Source organism: Mastigoproctus giganteus, chromosome 1, assembly GCF_048544385.1.
Source record: "Mastigoproctus giganteus isolate SK-2022 chromosome 1, ASM4854438v1, whole genome shotgun sequence".
NCBI classification, from domain to species: domain Eukaryota; kingdom Metazoa; phylum Arthropoda; class Arachnida; order Uropygi; family Thelyphonidae; genus Mastigoproctus; species Mastigoproctus giganteus.
Window position 1 is genome coordinate 68989380 of NC_143575.1, and position 20760 is coordinate 69010139.

At 35.7% G+C, this 20760-nt stretch overlaps 1 protein-coding gene across 6 annotated transcripts in view; it reads right to left on the reverse strand.

Annotated features, from left to right (window-relative positions):
- Positions 1-20760, reverse strand: part of bru3 (CUGBP Elav-like family member bruno 3) — a 714377-nt gene that overhangs the window by 174169 nt on the left and 519448 nt on the right. For all 6 annotated transcript variants that reach the window (XM_090373320.1, XM_090373312.1, XM_090373338.1 and 3 more), the window contains exon 8: positions 12285-12413. In XM_090373320.1, the coding sequence (XP_090229446.1) occupies positions 12285-12413 (129 nt within the window). The remainder of the gene's footprint in view (positions 1-12284; positions 12414-20760) is intronic.

A 20760-nucleotide genomic window follows, 5' to 3' on the forward strand; every position in this document is an offset into this window, starting at 1 on the left:
AGCACCTTTTTTTGAAGTTCATACAAATGAGACAGAAACGAAGCCTTATTCCTGGACCGATTCTACAAGCAAAGGCTCTGCAATTTCAGGAAAATTTTCGTGATGGTGATAAAAGTATTTACGGCTAGTGTGGGATGGTTAGATAGATGGAAAAAGAAGTATGGAGTAAGACAGCTGAACACAGCTGGGAAAAATTATCTACTTGTCAGGAAGAAGTGCAGTCTTTTACCAAAAAGTTGGCAGAAGTCAAAAAGGAGGAAGATTTAAGTTTGGATCAAGCTTACAACTGTAACAGGTTTAAATTATTGAATGCTTCCGACCAAAACACTCGCATCACAAGAAGAAAAAGAAGCACCCGGATATAAACGTAGTAAGGAGAGACTAACAGCATCGGCATGTTCAAATGTTCAGGAAGTCACAGTATCCAATAAGTAGCAACATAAGTTGCTACTTATTGGATAGGCTAAGAAACCAGGAGCCTTCAAACACATACATGTGGAAAGTCTTCCTTGTAAATATGCTAACCAATCAAATGTGTGGATGGATTCATGTTTGTTGAAAAAATGGTTCCACGAAGACTTCGTTCCTGCAACAAAGAAACTACCAGAAAAAGCATTGTTTCTTCTGGACAATGCACCATCTCAACCAGATGAAACTGAACTAGTCTCTGGTGACATTAAAACTTTTTTTGGCTCCTAATGTAACGTTTCTAATCCAGCCACTAGATAAAAGTGTCCTGGAGACTTTGAAATGGAACTACAGACAACAACTTTTAAAACAACTCCTGGAAGACCTTGAAAATGGTAGAACTGTTGCTGAAAGCCTTAAAAACATAAACGTGAATGATGTCATTTACTGACTGGCAGACTCATGGGAAGAAGTAAAAACATAAACTATCATGAAGTCCTGGAAAAAAAATTCTCAGTGAAGCTGAGGCAGAAGATGACGATAATCTTCCGCTTACAGAGCTAGTAAAAAATCTTCCAAATTCAGAACCTATTACGGCAGAAGACATTCAAGATTGGATGAATGAGGATGAACAACAGGAGATAACTGATGATATGATTGTAAATTTAGTGAGTGAGGGAAAACAAGAAAGTGAAGGTGAAGATGATGTGTCTCCAGGAGAAGGCTCAAAAATTTCATATATGGAAAGTCTAAATGCGATTGAGACCACACTGCGATACATCGAACAGCAGAATGAGAGTACGCCCACCGACCTACTGTTGTTGAGATGCCTGAGAAACATTGCAGCAAACAACAAGGAATTTCTTTAAAACAGAAGACTTTTTTCATAAAGCCTGATGCTGTAATCACGATGATGCAAGCACTGTACATACAATATGTACAGTACAATACTATGTAAGTAAATAAACAGGGGCTAAGGTAAAGAAAGTCCACTCGAGAAGCATGGAAAATTTCGGCAAAATTTAGCCATGAAAGTACAGTATACATTACCGTACTGCACATGTAGTGTTGCTTGCTCAGTAAACAGAAGGTAGATGTTATCAGTCTGTAGTAGAAGTCGATATTGATTGACAGGTAGGCGTGACAAATGATGTACTGATTAGTGCATGAACAAAACAGATGATAACATCGGTTTAGTCATTGGTTGGCATTATAATGTGTATTAATGAATAAAGAACGGTGCATAATTAGTTTCGGAATGAACGTCATATAGACAATATTAGCAATGAATCTTTTAAAGTTGGAAGAAATTTGTGGGGAAAAATGAAACGTTGCTTCAACTTCCTTGATTTTTTGATGAAATCTAAATTAATAAGACCAAAACTGTACTGTTTTAAGTGCAATAATTATTTTAAACTAATTGAATCATGAACCGAGTCAAGTAGAGAGTTCTGGTATTGTAAAATACTGTATGTTCTGCACGAGTGAGTGTCTTTAAAAATAAAAATGAAAATACAGCAATAATAAACAAATTATCCTCTAATACACCCATGATTCTAAAGAAAAAAGGTCAGGTTATCCCCTCCACTCGGGGAGGGGTTCAAGCTCCCATGGGATTCAATTTTTACTCCTGCCCGATAACACCCAGCGTCTGTTTACTGAGTGAGCAACAATACAAATGCCATCATGGATTTGCCATACTTGTCGTGTGGGATTTCCTTATCTTCGCCATAAACACAATTACAGTATGTAATTACATACATACATGTACATGTATTACTTTTCTTACAATACATGGAGAGTGATGACATTCTGGGGGATTTCCTTTCGCGAGTAAGTACAAGTTTGTGAGATGCGTATGTCCGATGTGCAGTCTGGTTAGACTGACTTCTTCGTGCCGATTATTACAGAGACTCGAATTCCATGGCTGTTCATGTTTTATTTGAAAAAGTTTATTGTTTTTGTTGATTTTGCCAGATTTGTGACCCTGAATGTTGAGAATCTGTTCGATGATAGGTCTGTAATCGGAATGTGGAACTTTGTAAACCCTTAGGTTTGTATATGTAGGGTTCTTTGCTGCTCGATCAGCACTTTCATTACAATAAATGCCTGCATGTCCTGGGATCCAACAGAAATTTACTTGTCTTCTTTTTCTTTTCAGCTTCACAAGATGGGCTTGTATCTGGTGAAGGATGGGATGTGATTGTGTCTGCTTTTGTTGGAGAGCACATATTACACTTAATGAATCTGTGTATATGAGATGTTTCATTAGAGGAGAGGATTTAATGTATTTTAAGGCTATTAGTATGGTGAACAGATACTACATTCATTTGGGAGCTGCTCTGAGATGACAGTGTGTGGCAGGACCATAGCAACATCCAATTGGGTATCTGTTTTGGAGCCGTTGTATATATTTTTCCCCGTTGTTGAAAATAAGTGTCACAGTTAGGTGTGAAGGCGTGCAGTGCAACAAAGACAACGTTTAACGTTATATACAAGATGCAGGATATTTCAGAGACTGCTGGGAGTCATTGCGGTACAAGTAAACACATGGGTTATGTTAGGGTAGCTAAGAATAGGAACAGGTGCATGTATACTTGCGTGTACACCAGTGATAGGAGTTTGGTAAATAAATTTGATGAATTTGAAGTATTACTCAAAACATCAAAGGCAGATATTGTTGGGATATCAGAGAAGTGGTGTCACACAGATATAAGGAATGCAGAACTGGAATTTGGGGAGTACAATGTGTACAGAAATGATAAACAGGATAGGAAGGGAGGAGGGGTTATGTTATTAGTTAAGAAACACATAAAATCCAAGGAAGTGAAGCCAGTCGACATCGCTGGACAGTGCAGTGTCCAGTCAGTTCGGTGTGACATAAGCATTGGGAGATCAAAATTGAGAGTAGGAGTGTGCTATAGGCCTAATGACTCTGATGAGCATAATAAGAAACTGTACAGGGAAATAGAGTGGGCCAATAAACCAGAGAGTCTTATAATGGGTGATTTTAATTTCCAAGATATTGACTGCAATTTGTGGGTTGATCACTCACACAGTAGCAAGGGTTTTGTGGATTTATTGAATGATTGTTTTCTACATCAGAATGTCGGGAGGCAACTAGAGGGAGTAATACTCTTGATCTGATTATCAGTAGTGATTCTTCATGTATTAAGAATCTGCAGATTCTTAATGCATGAAGGTGGCAGTGACCACATAATCACTACGATGGTCTAAGACAGTATTTAAATTCTATACAGTGGGACCAACTGATGATGTTACCAACAGCAAATTCAAAATAGGAAGCATTCAAGGAACTTATCTTGGAAGCTACTAGGCTTTACATACCAACTAAGAAATATTGCTCAAGGTTTAGGCCTAAATATGTCAGATGAACTAATGAGACATATGGCAGAGAAGAAAAATACATGGGATACATATAAATTAATGGGTGACATGGAAGCTTATAATAGATATAATTATAAGCTGATTTGTAACCAAGTCACAAAGGAGATTAGGCAGCCAAAGGGAGATTATGAGAAATCCTTGGCAAAGGATGCAAAGGAAAACAGAAAAGAGTTCTTTACCTATGTAAACTCTAGAAGGAAAGGGATGAATCAGATTGGTCCACTGGATATTGATGGTTCAACAGTTGAGGATACTGCTCAGGTGGCTAACAAACTAAATGAGTATTTTGCATCTACATTCACACACGAGGAGTTATTCAGAAAGGGGAATACCAGATGTTTTTGTAATAACTGAGAGGAAAGTGTTGGAGAAATTGTTGAGGATAAACATAAAAAAAGTACTTGGGTGGATGGGATCAATCCAGTTATATTAAAGAAGGCAGCAAAGGAAGTAAGCAAACCCTTAGCCATAATTATGAGAGCTTCTTTGGACCCAGGGGAGGTACCCATAGACTAGAGATGTGCAAATGTGACCCCAATTCACAAAGGAGTATCAATGGCTGACACAAGTAATTATAGACCTGTGAGTTTAACTTCTGTTCCAGGAAAATTAATGGAGGCACTGGTTAAAAAAAGCACTGCAGGATCATCTAGACAAGACTTCAGTTATAGCTTGGACACAGCATGGTTTTGTTAAGGGAAAGTCTTGCCTGACCAATTTGATTGGATACTATGATGAGTCACAGAACAACTGGATGCAGAGAATAACTTCGATATTATATATTTGGATCTTAGAAAGGCTTTTGATACTGTTGCACGTGGAAGATTGCTGCACAAATTGGAGCAGTGTGGCATTAGAGGCAAATTGCTGCTTTGGATAAAGGGATGGTTGAGGGGGAGAAGACAGAGAGTGGTAATCAATGGACACTGCTCATCGTGGACTAATGTTATTAGTGGAGTCCTTCAGGGTTCAGTGTTGGGTCCACTATTGTTTTCTGTATTTATAAATGATATTGATGATGGTATATCAAGCTTAATATCCAGGTTTGCAGACAATACAAAGATTGGCCGGGTTGTTAAGGACGCTACTGATGCTATGCTGCTGCAACAGGATCTGGAAAGGTTGAGCAGATGGGCTGAGAGGTGGCAAATGAAGTTTAACATTGACAAATGTAAAGTACTACATATGGGAAACAGCAACCCCAGAGCAACGTATCAACTCTATGGTACTATACTGATAGTGGTAGAGAATGAAAAGGACCTGGGGGTAATTGTGCAGGCAGATATGAAGTTCTCTGAGCAGTGCAGATGGGCTGCAAGAGTAGCTCATGGTGTCTTGTCAATGATATAAAGGAATTTTTCTAGCAGGGATAGGGAGGTGATTATCCCCTTATATAAGGGAATGGTCAGGCCACGCCTTGAGTACTGTATACAGGTCTGGAGGCCTCATTTCAAGAAGGATGTAGGGCTGCTGGAATGAGTACAGAGAAGGGCAACAAGATTAGTGAATGGAACAAAGGGTTGCTCTTACGAAGAAAGGCTTAAGTTTTGCAAATTACAGTTTCTGGAGACAAGGCACTGGCGAGGTGATCTGATAGAGGTGTATAAAGCCTTGAATGGTTTGAGCATGCTCAATGCCGATGGGATTCTTCGTCTTGCTAAGAACAGTCACCTGAGAGGGCATAAATTCAGATTGAGGAAAGACAGATGTAGAATAGATGTGCAGAAATTTGTCTTTAGCCAGCAGGTAGTTGGTTGGTGGAACAGACTTCCATCCCGTGTTGTGGAAGTTGATAGCCTAAATAAATTTAAGGCTCAGCTGGACAGGTATTTCAAACGAACAGAGGGGTGAAATGGAAGTGGTTTTTTTTTTTTTTTTTTTTTTGGCTGATGCTGCATAAGCTTGCTTTCTTGCATCATATGCCTCTACTAATGCTAATGCTAATACGTTGTTAAAGCTTAGGCCCCATTTTGAAATAGTTCTTTTAGTCGTATTCCAGCTAGTTTATTTAGTGTGGGTTTATTGCTGTAGAGCAGGGGTTCTTACTCTTTTGCTTTAAGCGAGCAAGGTTTTGCAGCTTAGAATATGTGTGCACTATATATTAAAATATGAATTTTGTTGCTTAAAGATTAAAAGATTAATTTTTAGTCGGATTATTCAAAGAAGAATTATATTTCGCAATTAAAATTTTTGGGCGCTAAAAATTAACTATTACCTTATCAGTGTGAACCTTGACTTTGAAGAGATGATGCCAAGCGTATGAAATTAATTTCTCCATTATGAACAGATAATCACAAATATTCTTCAAAATGTGATGTCAACAGTGTTGTCTTTTTTTTTTTTTGTCTTTGATTTTGAAATCAATGAAAAAGAATTTTTACACGTGTATGTAGATCCAAAAATAGAAAGTACTTTGAACACTTCTCTTTGTAATAAAGGAAATTTTTTGCACCCGGAAGAACCCCAGAATTTTAAAATACTTCTGTGTTGGAAAAGATATTTCTGAGCTAAAGATGACTGCATATCCAAACGTCTAACTTGGTAGCTGCTACTTCATTTTGATGAAAATTTTTTCCAAGTTAATGATTTCAAAATTTGTTTAATTTATCGTAAATTCAAATTTTAGGAGCTCTTTCAAGTATTCAAATCTTTCTCGGAATTGGTCACTAAGTAACCTATTGTTAACTACATTTATTACAAACAATGGGCACTCCCAGCAGTTTCTTCCAGACATGTTGTAAGAGTAGGAAAATGAAGAAAATTTCCTTTTAAAACTTGATTCTGAAAAACCTGAAGTTTTTTCTCAAATGCAATAATCTCCTCGTATTAAACTACCACAAATTTATCTTTTCCCTGTAGCTTCAAAATTTAACTCATTTAAATCGTTGAAGATGTCAACCGTGAATGAAAGTGTAATCTCGAAATATTAAGTAAAAATTTCAGTGAAAAGGTTTTCTTTATTGCTTTCTATCAGAAAAGCTTTTACTTCTTCAAACAACTCCAAAATTCTGGAGAACACCTTTCCACAACTGAGCCAATGAATCTCTGTATGGGTAATAAGATCAGAATGTGGTGCTTGAATATCTTCCAAAAATAATTTTAGAAGTCGCTTGTTGTTGTTATTGTTGTTGATGGGGTTTTAAGTGCAATGGCTACTTAGGCCATATTGTACTTATGAAAGTGGTTCATACTGCCTGTGTTGGTTGATTTAGAAGCAGTTAGAAATGGCTATACAGTCCTATTCATTTTAGGAAGGAGAAGATTTCTCTGAGATTTGATTTTTCGCCTATGATATAATTAAGCAACAAAGGTTCTGTTAAGCTTGCCAGAGAACTGAATGACACTAGTCGAGCATTATTATATAGAGTACATTCAAAAAATATGTGTTTGACTGTGAGTGGTGTATGACAATGATTACACTGAGGAGGATCATTCCCTGACAAAAGGAACAGATGGGTTAAATGAGTATGGCCGATTCTGGCTCTAGCTAGAATTACTTCTTGTCTGTTTGCAATGACGCTGGAAACCCATAATTTTGGTACAGGTTTCATTTGAAGTAGTTTATTATGAATTTTTGCTTGCCATTGAAGAGTCCATCGATCTTTACATATAATTTGTATATTTATTTTATAATTTCTGAATGGTACTAGGGAATTCATTGGGGCTGAGCTGGATGGATGTTTGGCAGCATGATCCGCAGTTTCATTTCCTGGTATTCCAGTATGGCCTAGGATCCAGCAGAAGATAACCTTTTGTTGATGCTCTCTGAGACATACCAACTCTGTTCTAATGGGCTTTAATAACAGGTTATTAGGTGGAGAATTGCTTTGCATGGCTAATAAGGAACTTTGCGAGTCTGTGCATATTATGTTCTTTTGAATTGACATATGGAAAATATTTTCTAAAGCAAAGAAGTCAGTCGTATATAATTTAGTCGTGTAACTACTACACTCTGTTGGAAGATATAGAGAAATGGTAGTATCAGGTTGTACCACTGCTGCACCTGATCCACTCTCAGACTTCAATCCATCTGTATATATTTTAGCAAAGTCAGAATAATGTTGAGTATGCGCAATGTGTAGCTGTTGGATGTTAATAACTGATAGAGAGTGTTTTCCGCACAGGTTGAAATAATTGTCACAAGATGGCATGATGACAGACCATGGAGGGATCAGGATCTATAGGATCTTGAAAGATTTTATTGAAGTATATCCCAATCTTCTGATAGTTGCTTTAGCCTAATACCAGCAGGCCGAACTGTCTGTGGTTTGTTTCTATAGAAGGTCCTAAAACTGGAGATTATAAAGTATCGACCAATTAGGATGGGTCACCTGGCTTTGGATCGTGGTTGCACAGTTCGGCAGCAACATCTTTCTCCTGATATTTAGAGGAAGTTCATGGGCTTCAGCATACAGACTTTGAACTGGAGATGTTCTGAACGCACCTAGTGCTGTTCTAAGAGCTGAATGTTGAATAGGGTTAAGGCGAGATAAAGCACTCTCCCTAGCAGAATCAAAGACAGGTGCACCGTAGTCCAGGCATGATCTGATTATGGATCTGTATAAATGAAGCAGACTGTAATGATCTGCTCCCCATGCTGTGGCTGATAAGACTCTGAGTATGTTCAGTTTTTTTTGACAAGCAGTACGGAGATGTTCAATGTGCTTTTGGAAATTTAACTTACTGTCAAAGAACAATCCTAGTAGACGAATACTATTAACTATTGGAAGAGGATGGTTATTCAAGTGGAGCTTGGGTTCAGGATGCATACTGTGTCTGGTACAGAAGAGAATGGCAGTAGATTTCTAGCTGGATAGTCTATAATAATTTTGTGTCATCCATGTCAGGATGCGATTGGTTGATATTTCTAGTTGGCATTTAATGTAATGCATGTTTTGAGAATGACAGGAAATTGTGAGATTGTCTGTGAAAAGATATGAATCCACAGTTTTTGGAATGAGTTCAATTATATGATTCATTATCATTGCAAACAAAGTGGCACTGAGAACAGATCTTTGTGGAATTCCTTCTTCTTGGATAAAGTTTTTAGAGAGGGTCCCCCGATAACGAACTTGAAAGGATCTCTGTTGAAGGAAATTTTGGATAAAATATGGTAAATTACCTCTCAGACCAAGAGAATGTAGATCCTTAATGTAGTGTCAACATCAAGACAGACCATGATGAGATGTTCCTTTTTGATGAAAGCATTTCTGATATTTGTCTCGGCTTTGATCACGAGATCCAATGAAGATTGGTTTTTCCGGAATCAAAATAAATTGGTTGTTGTTAATCAAGTTTTGAGACTCGAGGAACCAAGTGAGACGGCAATGTATCATTTTCTCAAGAGTTTTGCTGAGACAGCTGGTAAGGGATATAGACCTGTAAATTTGAGGAACAGAATGATCTTTACCAGGTTTTACAATTGCTAGTACATAAGAATGACGGCAGGAACTTGGGAAGGTATGTTCAGAAAACATTAGATTATAAAATATGAGCAGTGAAGAGACTGATAAATAGAAACCAGATAAATAGTAGAAAAAATGCAGAACATAATTAAGAGATCGATAAAAACCAAAAATACTACTCAAGTGAGAATGGCAAATACAGGATTAAATGAAATTAATATCACTAAAAATAACTTAAAAGATGCGATTAGTAGTCACCCCAATAAGGCAACAATAGGAACAGACCAATCCCCACTATTCAAGATAAAAATATGAAGTACATACATAAATGATTCAATCCATACTTATTTCAAAAAATATTCAAAGGCATTATTCTAAAAATTATAGAATAGCCATTATGTAGAGCCAATTAACCAAAATCAACAATCCTAAATCCAGTAAATATTTCAGGACATATTCATCCAATGGCCCACTGCCATTGGATGCTCTCTGTAAAAAGTATTTAAAAAAGCAATCTTCAAAACCACCAATTGGCACTGCTTTGGTGACACACCAGAATACTAAAACTTTGTTGTTCCACAAAGATCAGCTGTAATCAATAAATCAACAAATTTAATCAAAACAATACAATGCAGCAGGTATTAAATAATAAACAGCAGTTGGACATAATTTTTTTTTTTTTTTAATGTAGCATTTGACATCTCTATCCCAGCATGGAAAGTAATCCTGAAGGAGTAATTTAATATTACGGGAAGCATCTTAACTGTTCTAACCAACATTCTCCAGGAAAGACAAGTTTGCAACCAATAGCAATAAAACAGCAACTTAATATGTGACCAGAAGCGTACCCATAAGGGACTTCTTGCTCATTACCCTCTTTTCAGTGCTACTTGCCAAATATCTGGCACAAAACTGTAAACAATTCATTATCTATGTGGACGATATAAAATTTTTTGTTGCTTCTTAAGATGTTTGTTTTTTGGTTTTTAGGAGAATTAGCAACTAAGGCCATATTGCTCCGGGAATATGTGGTGGTTATTCCCTTGACCTTTCTGCATCCTCCGCATTTGGTGGTGACGAGCTCGAACCCCGGTCTAATCAAGAAGTGTGTGCTACGCACTACTGCTCCTTCCCACCTGGCTAAGAGCTAAGAGGCTTCTTAAGAGCAAGAGACTGCATTTCAATATAATGAGGAAGCAAACAGCACAATAAGGAAACTTGAAGACTAGCCAGACTGTATTAGTTTGAAACTAAATGAAAAGACAATTGCCTAAATGATCCTCACAAATGGAAAGAATCAAAATCACATTACAATTTTTGTGAATAATACAATAGTACAAAAAGTTCAATCTTAAGTGGGGTGATGGGTTAACATGTCTCATCTTGAGTATGTAAGAAACACGTATGCAGCACTCTGGATCACTAGACAGCAGCTCACCAGCCTCAGAAACCTTCTCTAACGATAAAATATGTTGTTAAACAGGTTAAACTAATTCTGCTTTATGCATCAATTATATGTCAATGTTCTCTTAGAGTAATATCAAGGCCTTCCTAGGCAGAGAATACCAGCTGCTGAGATGGCTAAATTGGTCTGCTGGCAAACCATTTACCATTTCAAGAGAAGTATTGTATGTAAACCTGGATTTCGCATTTCAGATACAAATTACTACAACAAGAAACATTTAACTCTGCCTCAGTTATTAACAGACAGACTAGATGCACCTAAAGTGAAAAGTTTGACAACTGAACCATGGGTGATGCAAAAGAAAAGGTGAAGAACCAAAACTCAAATTTATATACAAATCAGTTTTGCAGTTAAACATACTATAATTCTAACTGAGTAACTAATTGAGTAATAAAAATATGAGAAATGGACAATTAGAAGGGATAGGCAAGCAAAGTGGATTATTTTTATTATTTTTTTGGCTGATGCTATAGATAGCACCATTGCTTTCTTGCATCATTTTGCACTACTAACACTAATTGTGACATCCAACACAGTGAATTTTAGGCAGTTAAGACAAGTTGCAGCTGCACATACAGAAAGATTACTATGTCACATCCAGCTATCATCCTGTTTTGAAAACCTACAAAATTGTAAACTGGTTTCTAATGTACTATAGCTGCACTTGGCTGGACCACAAAATTTTGGTATGTCTGAGCTGAGATACATGTGTAGTTTACTTCTGGCACAGTGCACAATATTTGTGGTGGGATGTCTGATTACATTTGGACACAAAGCATATAAATTACTGGATTGACTGTATTGGAAAATGGAGACAATAATTTGTTTACTAATGAGAATTATTTTGATGGGAACTATCAAAATTTTTTTATGCTCCATAAAATAATTCTTTGAGTTATAAACTCATCTGTCTTGCTCTTAAAATGAGCGCTATTTACTCTGTCAGAATTGGTACTGAGAGCTAGAATAAAGTTGTTTATGAAATTTAAAACTCTCATTGAGATTCTTCCCCATATTCCTGACTTTTTTTTAAATATCAGCTACTATTTCTTCCATATCTAATGAGGAAAAATTTAGTAAAATGGTATCACAAAATTTTCTCACTATATTATCACCATACTGTTTTCCCTTGTGAATTTTCTTACCACAATAGTCTTTTGTAAACTGCAAAAGTATAATCCTGTAAAACAGTTACAATACATATTTTAAACAAATATTATTTCAGATGAAAAACACAAAACACTGTGAATTGGTGTAACTATGCTCAAGCATACAGCTGTTCACATCAATATGAGATGCTCAGATTCATTAATTGACAATTATTAGTTAGTCATTTTTTATAAATACGGTGATAAATAATAATCACATTTTATGTATTTAATGTAAAAAGACATTGCAGTATAAAAAGAATGAATAGTCAGTATAATAAGCAATGGAGAAAGAAGATCAAAAGATTTATCGACCAAAGAAGAGCATGTAAAATATCTTTTGGTTTATATTTCTGAAAAGTATTTATGGTAAATTAATTCAAAATTCCATTGTAAATTTAGCTAGATGAGGTGCTATCAATGAGTTGTCCAACAACAACACATACTTACGTGGATAGTGTGGCATACCATTAGCATACACCTCAGCAGTTTGGCCATTAGCCTGAGCCATGGTGAAATTCGGCATTGTAGGGGAAGGCAAATTAGGGATAGCACCATTCACTGGCTGGGTCCCTGCACCTATAAAAAAAATCGAATAATATTAGAACTCATCTGACACTGAATATGGATCTAATTAATATTTTACAGTAGTAAGTAGAGATTTTATATTTTAAACTATTTAGATGAAAATTATTTATGGTTATTGGAGATTTGGATATGATTAATATTTTACAGCAATAAGTAGAAATTTTATATTTGAACTATTAATATTAAATTATTTGTGGTTATTAATAATGAGGGTGGATATATAATCTTCTCATTTGCATGTCAAAATTCATGTAACACCTGGAATACACACTGAATAGCAAATTTAATAGGTACACCAACCTAATAGAAGTAGCAACTCAGTTCTCAAAACAGACTCTAATCATCAGAGCATAAACTCCACAAAGTCCCGGAAGTTTTCTGTGCAAATGCTGGGCAATAAGACTTAAAGTTGCATCAACAAGCCTGTGAACCAAGAATCTGCCCCCCCCCCATCTGACTGCTTCAGATAGGAGGGGGGGCAGATTCTTGGTTCACAGGCTTGTTCCACTTCGTCAAAAAGATGCAAAATCAGGTTGAAATTCTTAATTTCTTTCAACGTTTTTAAACTAGGCTTCACTAAACACAAAACAGAACTCCACAAGATACTGATAATAAAGTCACTCTTATTGACCCTGGAACTATTTTGGAATGGTTTCTGCTTTAAGACATGGTATATTATCCTGCTGAATGTTAGCATTACCAGATAAACTGTGAGCATGAAGAAATGCATTTAGTTGGCAGCATCAATATTCAAACAGGCAGGTACTCAAACACTAAATGCTTGTCAGATATATTAGATATATTAAGAGGTATAACATGAAAAACACACATCACACTTTCACCACCAGTGAATGGTGTTGACACCTAGCACTAGACATCCATTGATTTATGCTATAATTAGCATGGAACATATAGATATGGGATTCAATGAACCAGATAACCTGCTTTCCATTTCTAAAATGGCTGGTGTTGGTGTTCCCGTGTATATTCCTGTATCCATTGTACCTACAGCTGCTTGTTTTTAACTGACAGGAGTGGAATCTTGTTAGTTTATCTGCTACTATACCCCACCCATGAGACGACTGAATGCACTGTACATTCCAACATGCCTCCTTATACACACCACTGATATGATTCAGCACCATGATTCAAATGAATGCAACTCATCTGTTAGACCAGTGGGGTGCAAATTGTGATGTGCTACCCCCAGAGGGGTCACAGAAATTTTTAAATAAATTTATTTTTTGTGCATATAAAAGCTAAAAACCTGTTGTTAAAATTTTTTTTTTAACACTGTAGATGTAGAGACCTTACTACTCAAACTAAGTCTGAGATACGAATGAACCCTACTCTGTCGGAAATATGCCTTAATTTTCTTCTGACTATGGACATACAAAAAGCAGCTGACTAGTGCAACTTCTCAGTATGCATTAATACTTCTCAATACTACTCAACAATTGAGTAGTACTGCTTAATTAATACTTTTAGCTCTTAATTTGCACTTCCTATCCTACAGCACAAATTCTCAATTTACCTAAAGGCCAGAGGTGCAAATATGCAGTAGCAGTAAATACATACAGCAAACTCTCAATTTACCAGGATCGGATTAACCGGGACACTTAAAGACTCCAAATTAAAAATCAACCAGAAATCATAAAATTCAAGTAATAACTAGAATAGGTATACACGGATGTTTTTCAAGTCATAAATAAGTGACAAGGAGCGGCATTATAAGTCGCCATTTGGAGATTAGTGTGCCTATTATCTTGCAACGCCCACTGTCTTCACATCCGCCACTCAATAAAGGAGACCAAATGTTCAGTTTGTTTTAGTGCATCGCGTTGATTGTTGCACGCACCGCAAAAGGTCAAATTTTGTTTCATTATTTATGTCAGGGATGTCAGATTTGTTTTTTATAGTGTATATATATATTTTGTTTAGAAATCGTGAAAATGATGGGCAAATGCAAGAGTTGTGCTTTCAATTAAAAAAACACTTGAAATTATTCAAAAGTTTGAAAACAATGCATCCGTTAAATCTCTAAAGAACCATTATAATGTTGGTGACCAAACCATACACGACATTGTAAAAATTAAAGGGAAGCATCGTATTGGACACGCAGTAGTGCATGGTAAGGTTTTTCATTTTTTATCTATTGGCATACTTTTTTATGTAGGTTGCTGAACATTTTTTGATACAGTAAGTCCCCAACTTACGTAGCTTCAGACTCACATTACGTTATTTATATATATATATATTTTTTTTATATGACTGAAGATTTCGGTGAAGGGGACACATTTCATCATAATAACGTAAAAACTCACAGAATTCCAGCTATAAGTATCATCGCAAATGCAATAAGATCGAGTTTACTACCCATTTATAATAACCCAGAACGTGTAGATTGCACTAACAGAAAAGCCCAATAACCCAGAAAGTTCAGATTGCACTAACAGAAAAGCCCAATAACCCAGAAAGTGCAGATTGCACTAACAGAAAAGCCCAATAACCCAGAAAATGCAAATTGTTTTTATTGTTTTATGGCATTGACCTCCAGAAATGAGCTTTAGTAAAATGTGAGCTCGTGTGGGGTGATAATACAGTAGCGAATTTTTGCTTTAACCGTGTGAAGTTCTTTTCAGAAAATTTAATTTTGACCATTATCATAGTGCCGACTAAGAGAATAAATGACAGTGGTACTAGTAAACCTATCAGGAAAAGGAAAGCGATCGAGTTGGATCAGAAAATTAAAATAATAAGGATGTATGAAAATGGCCAAACATTAACAAGTATCGTGCGGAATTCAGACTTGTCAGTGGCAACGGTGAATATAATCATAAAGGAGAAAGACAGAATATGAGAAGCAGTGAAGCGATCGGCACCAATGAAGTCAACTATAATAACCAGGGCCACGAAGTAAATATCAATTTTTACAGTACAATAACATGCGTTTTTTGTTCCTTTTATGTTTTCTTTTCTTATGTGCCATTCTGGCTACTTCACCGCTGTCCCCAGATAAAGTTTGTAATTGAACTAATTAAAAATCTATAACTATTTTTCTTCATTATTCTGAGGATATTTTGTAGTTTTTGTAATTTTGGCATATCACGGATATAGCAGCAATACTTTATTAGTCATTCCCGAGTTACATAAAACTCGACTTACGTAAGAAGTCCTGGACGTATCTCTTACGTATGTCGGAGACACTGTATTTTTGGATTAACCGGGAATTTTTTTTTTTACCATCTATCCCAGAAAATCGACAGCCTACTGTACATACCAGTTTTTACAGTACAATAACGTGTTTTTTCTTCCTTTTATGTTTTCTTTTCTTATGTGCCACTCAGGCTACTTTACCTCTGTCCCCAGATAAAGTTTTTAATTGAACTAATTAAAAATATATAAATATTTTTCTTCATTCTTCTGAGGATATTATGTGATTTTTTGTAATTTTGGCATATCAGGGATATAGCAGAATATTTTATTAGTCATTCCTGAGTTACGCAAATCTCGACTTACGTAAGAAGTCCTGGAACATATCTCTTACGTATGTCAGAGACACTGTATTTTGGGATTAACCGGGAATATTTTTTTACCATCTATCCAGGAAAATCGAGAGTCTACTATATAGCAAGTGTCAGGCACGCTTTATTCTGCTTCATAATTTGGTGCTTTCATATCTACTTGGATGTGTTTTTGATTCTTCTACTACTTTTATATTGCATGTTTCATTTGTTATTATTGTTGTTTTTAAGAAGAAAAAAATAATAATAATACCATTGATAACTGGTAATCAGAACAAAATGCCGAGAAGGAATATTGCTACAGCTATTTCAGAAGCTAATAAGGTAAGAAATATTACATCATGTGAAAATTTGGACACTAACAATATTTCAAGTGTAGTGCAACCATCAATTTCTGGTAGAGAGCCATCATATTCCAAATCAAAAGGAATGAAAAAGAACAGAAAATATCGAAGAGAATTTATGAAGTACAGCCTCACCTACAGTGTTGTTGATAATGGGCAACGTCCCATGTGCGTAATATGTTACTAAAAACTGGTTAACGAAAGCATGAAAGCTGTTAAATTAAAAAGACACATACGAAACATCCAGAGCTAATAAAAAAAAAATTAATCCTTTTTCAAAAGCCACGCCAATGCCATACATGGTCAGAAATCTTTCATGAAGAAACATACGGCAACTCCAGGGGATCACATCTTGTGATTATGGGCTCGGCACATCCAGGGTCCTGGGCTGGATATCATCATTCTTCTCTTTCTTGGTGATTCCCTTCTACTTCTGAGTCTTGTGCACTCTCTCTCTCTCTCTCTCTTTCTCAGGGTAACTCAGAAATTTTTTTTTTTGGCTGGTGCAGCAAAAGCCTCAGGCTTCCTTGTACCATATGGCTAATAATAATAATAATAATATAGTTCCTTGTAAAGCTTTAAGAGCATCATTGGAAGTTTTGTTTTTAAAAGGAAAAGAATTTGAAATCACATACTACTGCTTAATCTCTTGTTCTCCCTGCTGCAATAAAAATGATTTCAATAATGCATGAAGAAAAGTAGCAAAGATTCAAATCCATTCCTCTATCCAGAGACACAGTCTCGCGGACAACATAAAATTCAATTTATTAAATCGATTGAGAGAAAGTCCGATTTCGGCAATGCAGTTAGATGAATCCATAGATATTTAAAACCTTGCTCAACTTATTATATATGTCAGATACTGCTACGAGGAAGATATTTTGTAAGGATTTTCTATTTTGCAAAGCTTTGGAAGAAAGAACGGCCGGCAAGATTTTTGCGGTAAATATTTTCTTTCAAACAAACAATCTACCGTGGAACAACTGTGTTTAAATTTGTACTGAAGGTGAGGCTGCATTAACAGGAGAAAATAAAGGTTTAAAAGACAAAGGAAAGGAAATTGGTCCAAATATAGGTTTTAATCATTGCATTATACATAGGGAAGCAATAGTATCAAAGGAAATGCAAAATGATTTGCACAAGTATTGAAAGATGCAGTAAGTGTGATCAACTTTATTAAAAGTAGAAGCTTAGATAGTAGACATTTCATTATACTTTGTAATGAAATGAGATCTGCTTATGAAATGCTTCTTTTATATATGAAAACGAGGTGGTTGTCCAGTGGTAAAGTGTTGCGACGTCTTTTTGACCTCAAACATGAAGTTTTATTGTTTTTATCAGATACAAATCAGAACCTTGCTCAATTGTTTACAAATCAAAAATGGCTTGGAAAACTTAGTTACTTTGTTGATATATTTGAAAAACTTAATTTAAATTTAAGTTTTAATGATAGGTAACAAATATATTAATACTCAGTGATAAAATAGAAGCTTTCAAAAAGAAGCTTAATCTTTGGCTATGGAAAACCAAGTAATAACACTAAAACATTATCACGATTTTCTTATTTTGTTAAAAGCAATAATATTGACATTTTACATTGCAACCCACCTGACAATGCCAATTAAGAATTTTTCCAAATGATTTATTTTTCTCCAGAAAAAAAGTTGTATTGGATTCGTGATCCCTTTGCTTTTGATATTTCTTTATGCCCCGAAATTACCAATCAGCAAAAGGAAGATCTATCAACCTGTCGTTTGAAAAATCATTACATGCTTGTTTCAAGACAACGTGTGAAAAATTCTGGATTTCTTTTCGAGATGAGTATCCAGAATTATCGAAAATGGCAATATAAACATTGCTACCCTACCTTTGGGGTCTACATATTTGTGAGGTTGGTTCTCAAAATTAACAGATATAAAAACAAAATAGAGTTCCAAACTTAATCCAGAAGATGATATGAGATTAGCATTTTCAAATATTGAGCCAAATATGGACCAAATATTATCGGTTATCCAGGCTCATCCTTCTTATTAATTGCTTTGTTTTGTTATTGTTAATTCTTTATTGTTTTATAATTGTTCATTCTTTATTGTTTTATAATTGTTCATTCTTTATTGTTTTGTAATTTTAATTGAAGAATAAGAAGTTCATTTGTTATTTTTACTCTATTCAATTAAAATACAGTGGATTCCAGTTATTTGAGCCACCGGTTAATCAGGGCAGCCGTTTATTTGGGGCAAATCTTAAAAAACAGAACCTAATCAAGAAAATAGCCAGGGTTTACTTCACTTAATTGGGACAACATGCCATTTAATCGGGGGAGGAGACTGCAGCACTGGAGATTACCCTATGATTATCTCCGACCGTACCACTTGGTTCGGTCGGATTTGTGGAGGTCACAACCATAAAACAATTAGCAGTCACCTGTTTATTGGACTTTTTTGTTAATGAAATCTATCATAAACTGATAGTAAACTTGATCTTATTGAATTTTTGATAACACCGACAGCTGGAATTCTGTGCGTTATTATGGTAAAATGTGTTTACACTTCCATGGAATCTTCAGTCATATAAAAAATTAATTTTCAAAATCTTCTCTTCATTCCTATTTTTAAAGCTTCATAACTTTTACTCCATTCTCACTTGCGAGTATCGTGTTACTTGCAATTTATGTGTGCAGTGTTCTTTGTTATTGATTGCTTATCTTTTTACTGTTTTAAATTTTAACCCCCACCCACAAATGTCAGTGAACAGCAATGTCAACTAGTTAGTATATGTACATATTACAGTACGTATTAATTATTCTGATTATAACGTATCATTTAATTTTTTTAATTGGTAAGGTAATAAAGGGTAAATTACTGCTTAATATATCTTTACTTTTATAGCCTGTGGATAATATTCCTCCTATTTTCACTAATTAGAATCGTTGTTTAATAGAATTAAAATTCAATTCACAAACGTGAGCACAATGACCAGTGCTTACTAGACATCATATACTGAACAGTACTTTACTATGGTGAGTACATCGTAACATGATTTTATTGTACAGTGAACCAATTGTAAAGCGGGGGTCCATTATATTTTTAACTATTTACGTGAAACTTCGGATAATTGGGGCAGCCACTTAATCAGGCCAAAATGCACTAGTCCTGATGTGTCCCAAATAACCGGAATCGACTGTATTAAACTATTATTTTAATGTGTAAATTAAAAAGGAAGCAATTTTTTTTTATTCCTTTCTCAGTACTCAAAATTTTCTATGATATAAAAATTATTCTTTGCATCCAGTTCCTTTGTGATTATATCATAGTATCCAATCAAACTGGTCAGACAAGACTTCCCCTTAACAAACCCATGCTGTGTCCGAACTATAACTGAAGTCTTGTCTAGATGATCCTGCAATACTTCTTTAACCAGTGCCTCCATTAGTTTCCCTGGAACTGAAGTTAAACTAACAGATAGGTAATTACCTGTGGTGCCCTTTGATCCTCCTTTGTGGATTGGGGTCACATTTGCACATCTCCAGTATATGAGCCCTGAGTCCAAAGAAGCTCTCATAATTACGGCTAAGGGTTTGCTTACTTCCTTTGCTGCCTCCTCTAATATAACTAGATCGATTCCATCCACCCATTTGACAACCATTTAGGTTTAGGCCTAAATGGTTGTCAAATGAACAAATGAGACTCATGGCAGAGAACAATGCATGGGATGCATATAAATTATCAGGCAACACAGAAGCCTAGGATATATATAAGATAGTCTATAATCAAGTCACAAAGGAGGTTATGCAGGAGAAGGCAGATTACGAGAAACCCTTGGCAAAAGATGCGTAGAAAAACAGCAAGGATTTCTTTACTTATATTTACATTAGAAGGAAGGGGTTGAATCACATTGGTCCATGTTTAAGATGGTTTAATTGTTGATGATTCTGCTCAGGTTGCTGACAAACTGAATAGGTATTTTGCATCTACATTTACACATGAGGAGTTATTAAGGTTTGAAAATGCCACAAGGTTATCAAATTGTAACAGGGTGCCTAATAATTTTGTAATAACTGAGAACAAAGTGGAGGAGAAATTGTTGAAGTTAAACATAAGAAAGGCACCTGGGGTGGATGGGATCTATCCAGTTATATTAAAGGAGGCGGCAAAGGAAGTAAGCAAACCCTTACACATAATTATGAGAGCATCCTTGGACTCAGGAGAGGTCCCCACAGACTGAAGATGTGCAAATGTGTCCCCATTTCACAAAGGGGGTTCAAAGGGTGACACGAGTAATTACAGACCAGTTAGTTTAACTTCTGTTTCAGGTAAATTAATGGAGTCACTGGTAAAAGTTGCATTGCAGAATCATCTAGACAAGACTGCAGCAATAATTCAGACACAGCATGGGTTTGTTAAGGGAAAGTCTTGTCTGACAAATTTGATTGATTATTATGATGTGGTTACAAAGGAACTGGATGGAAAA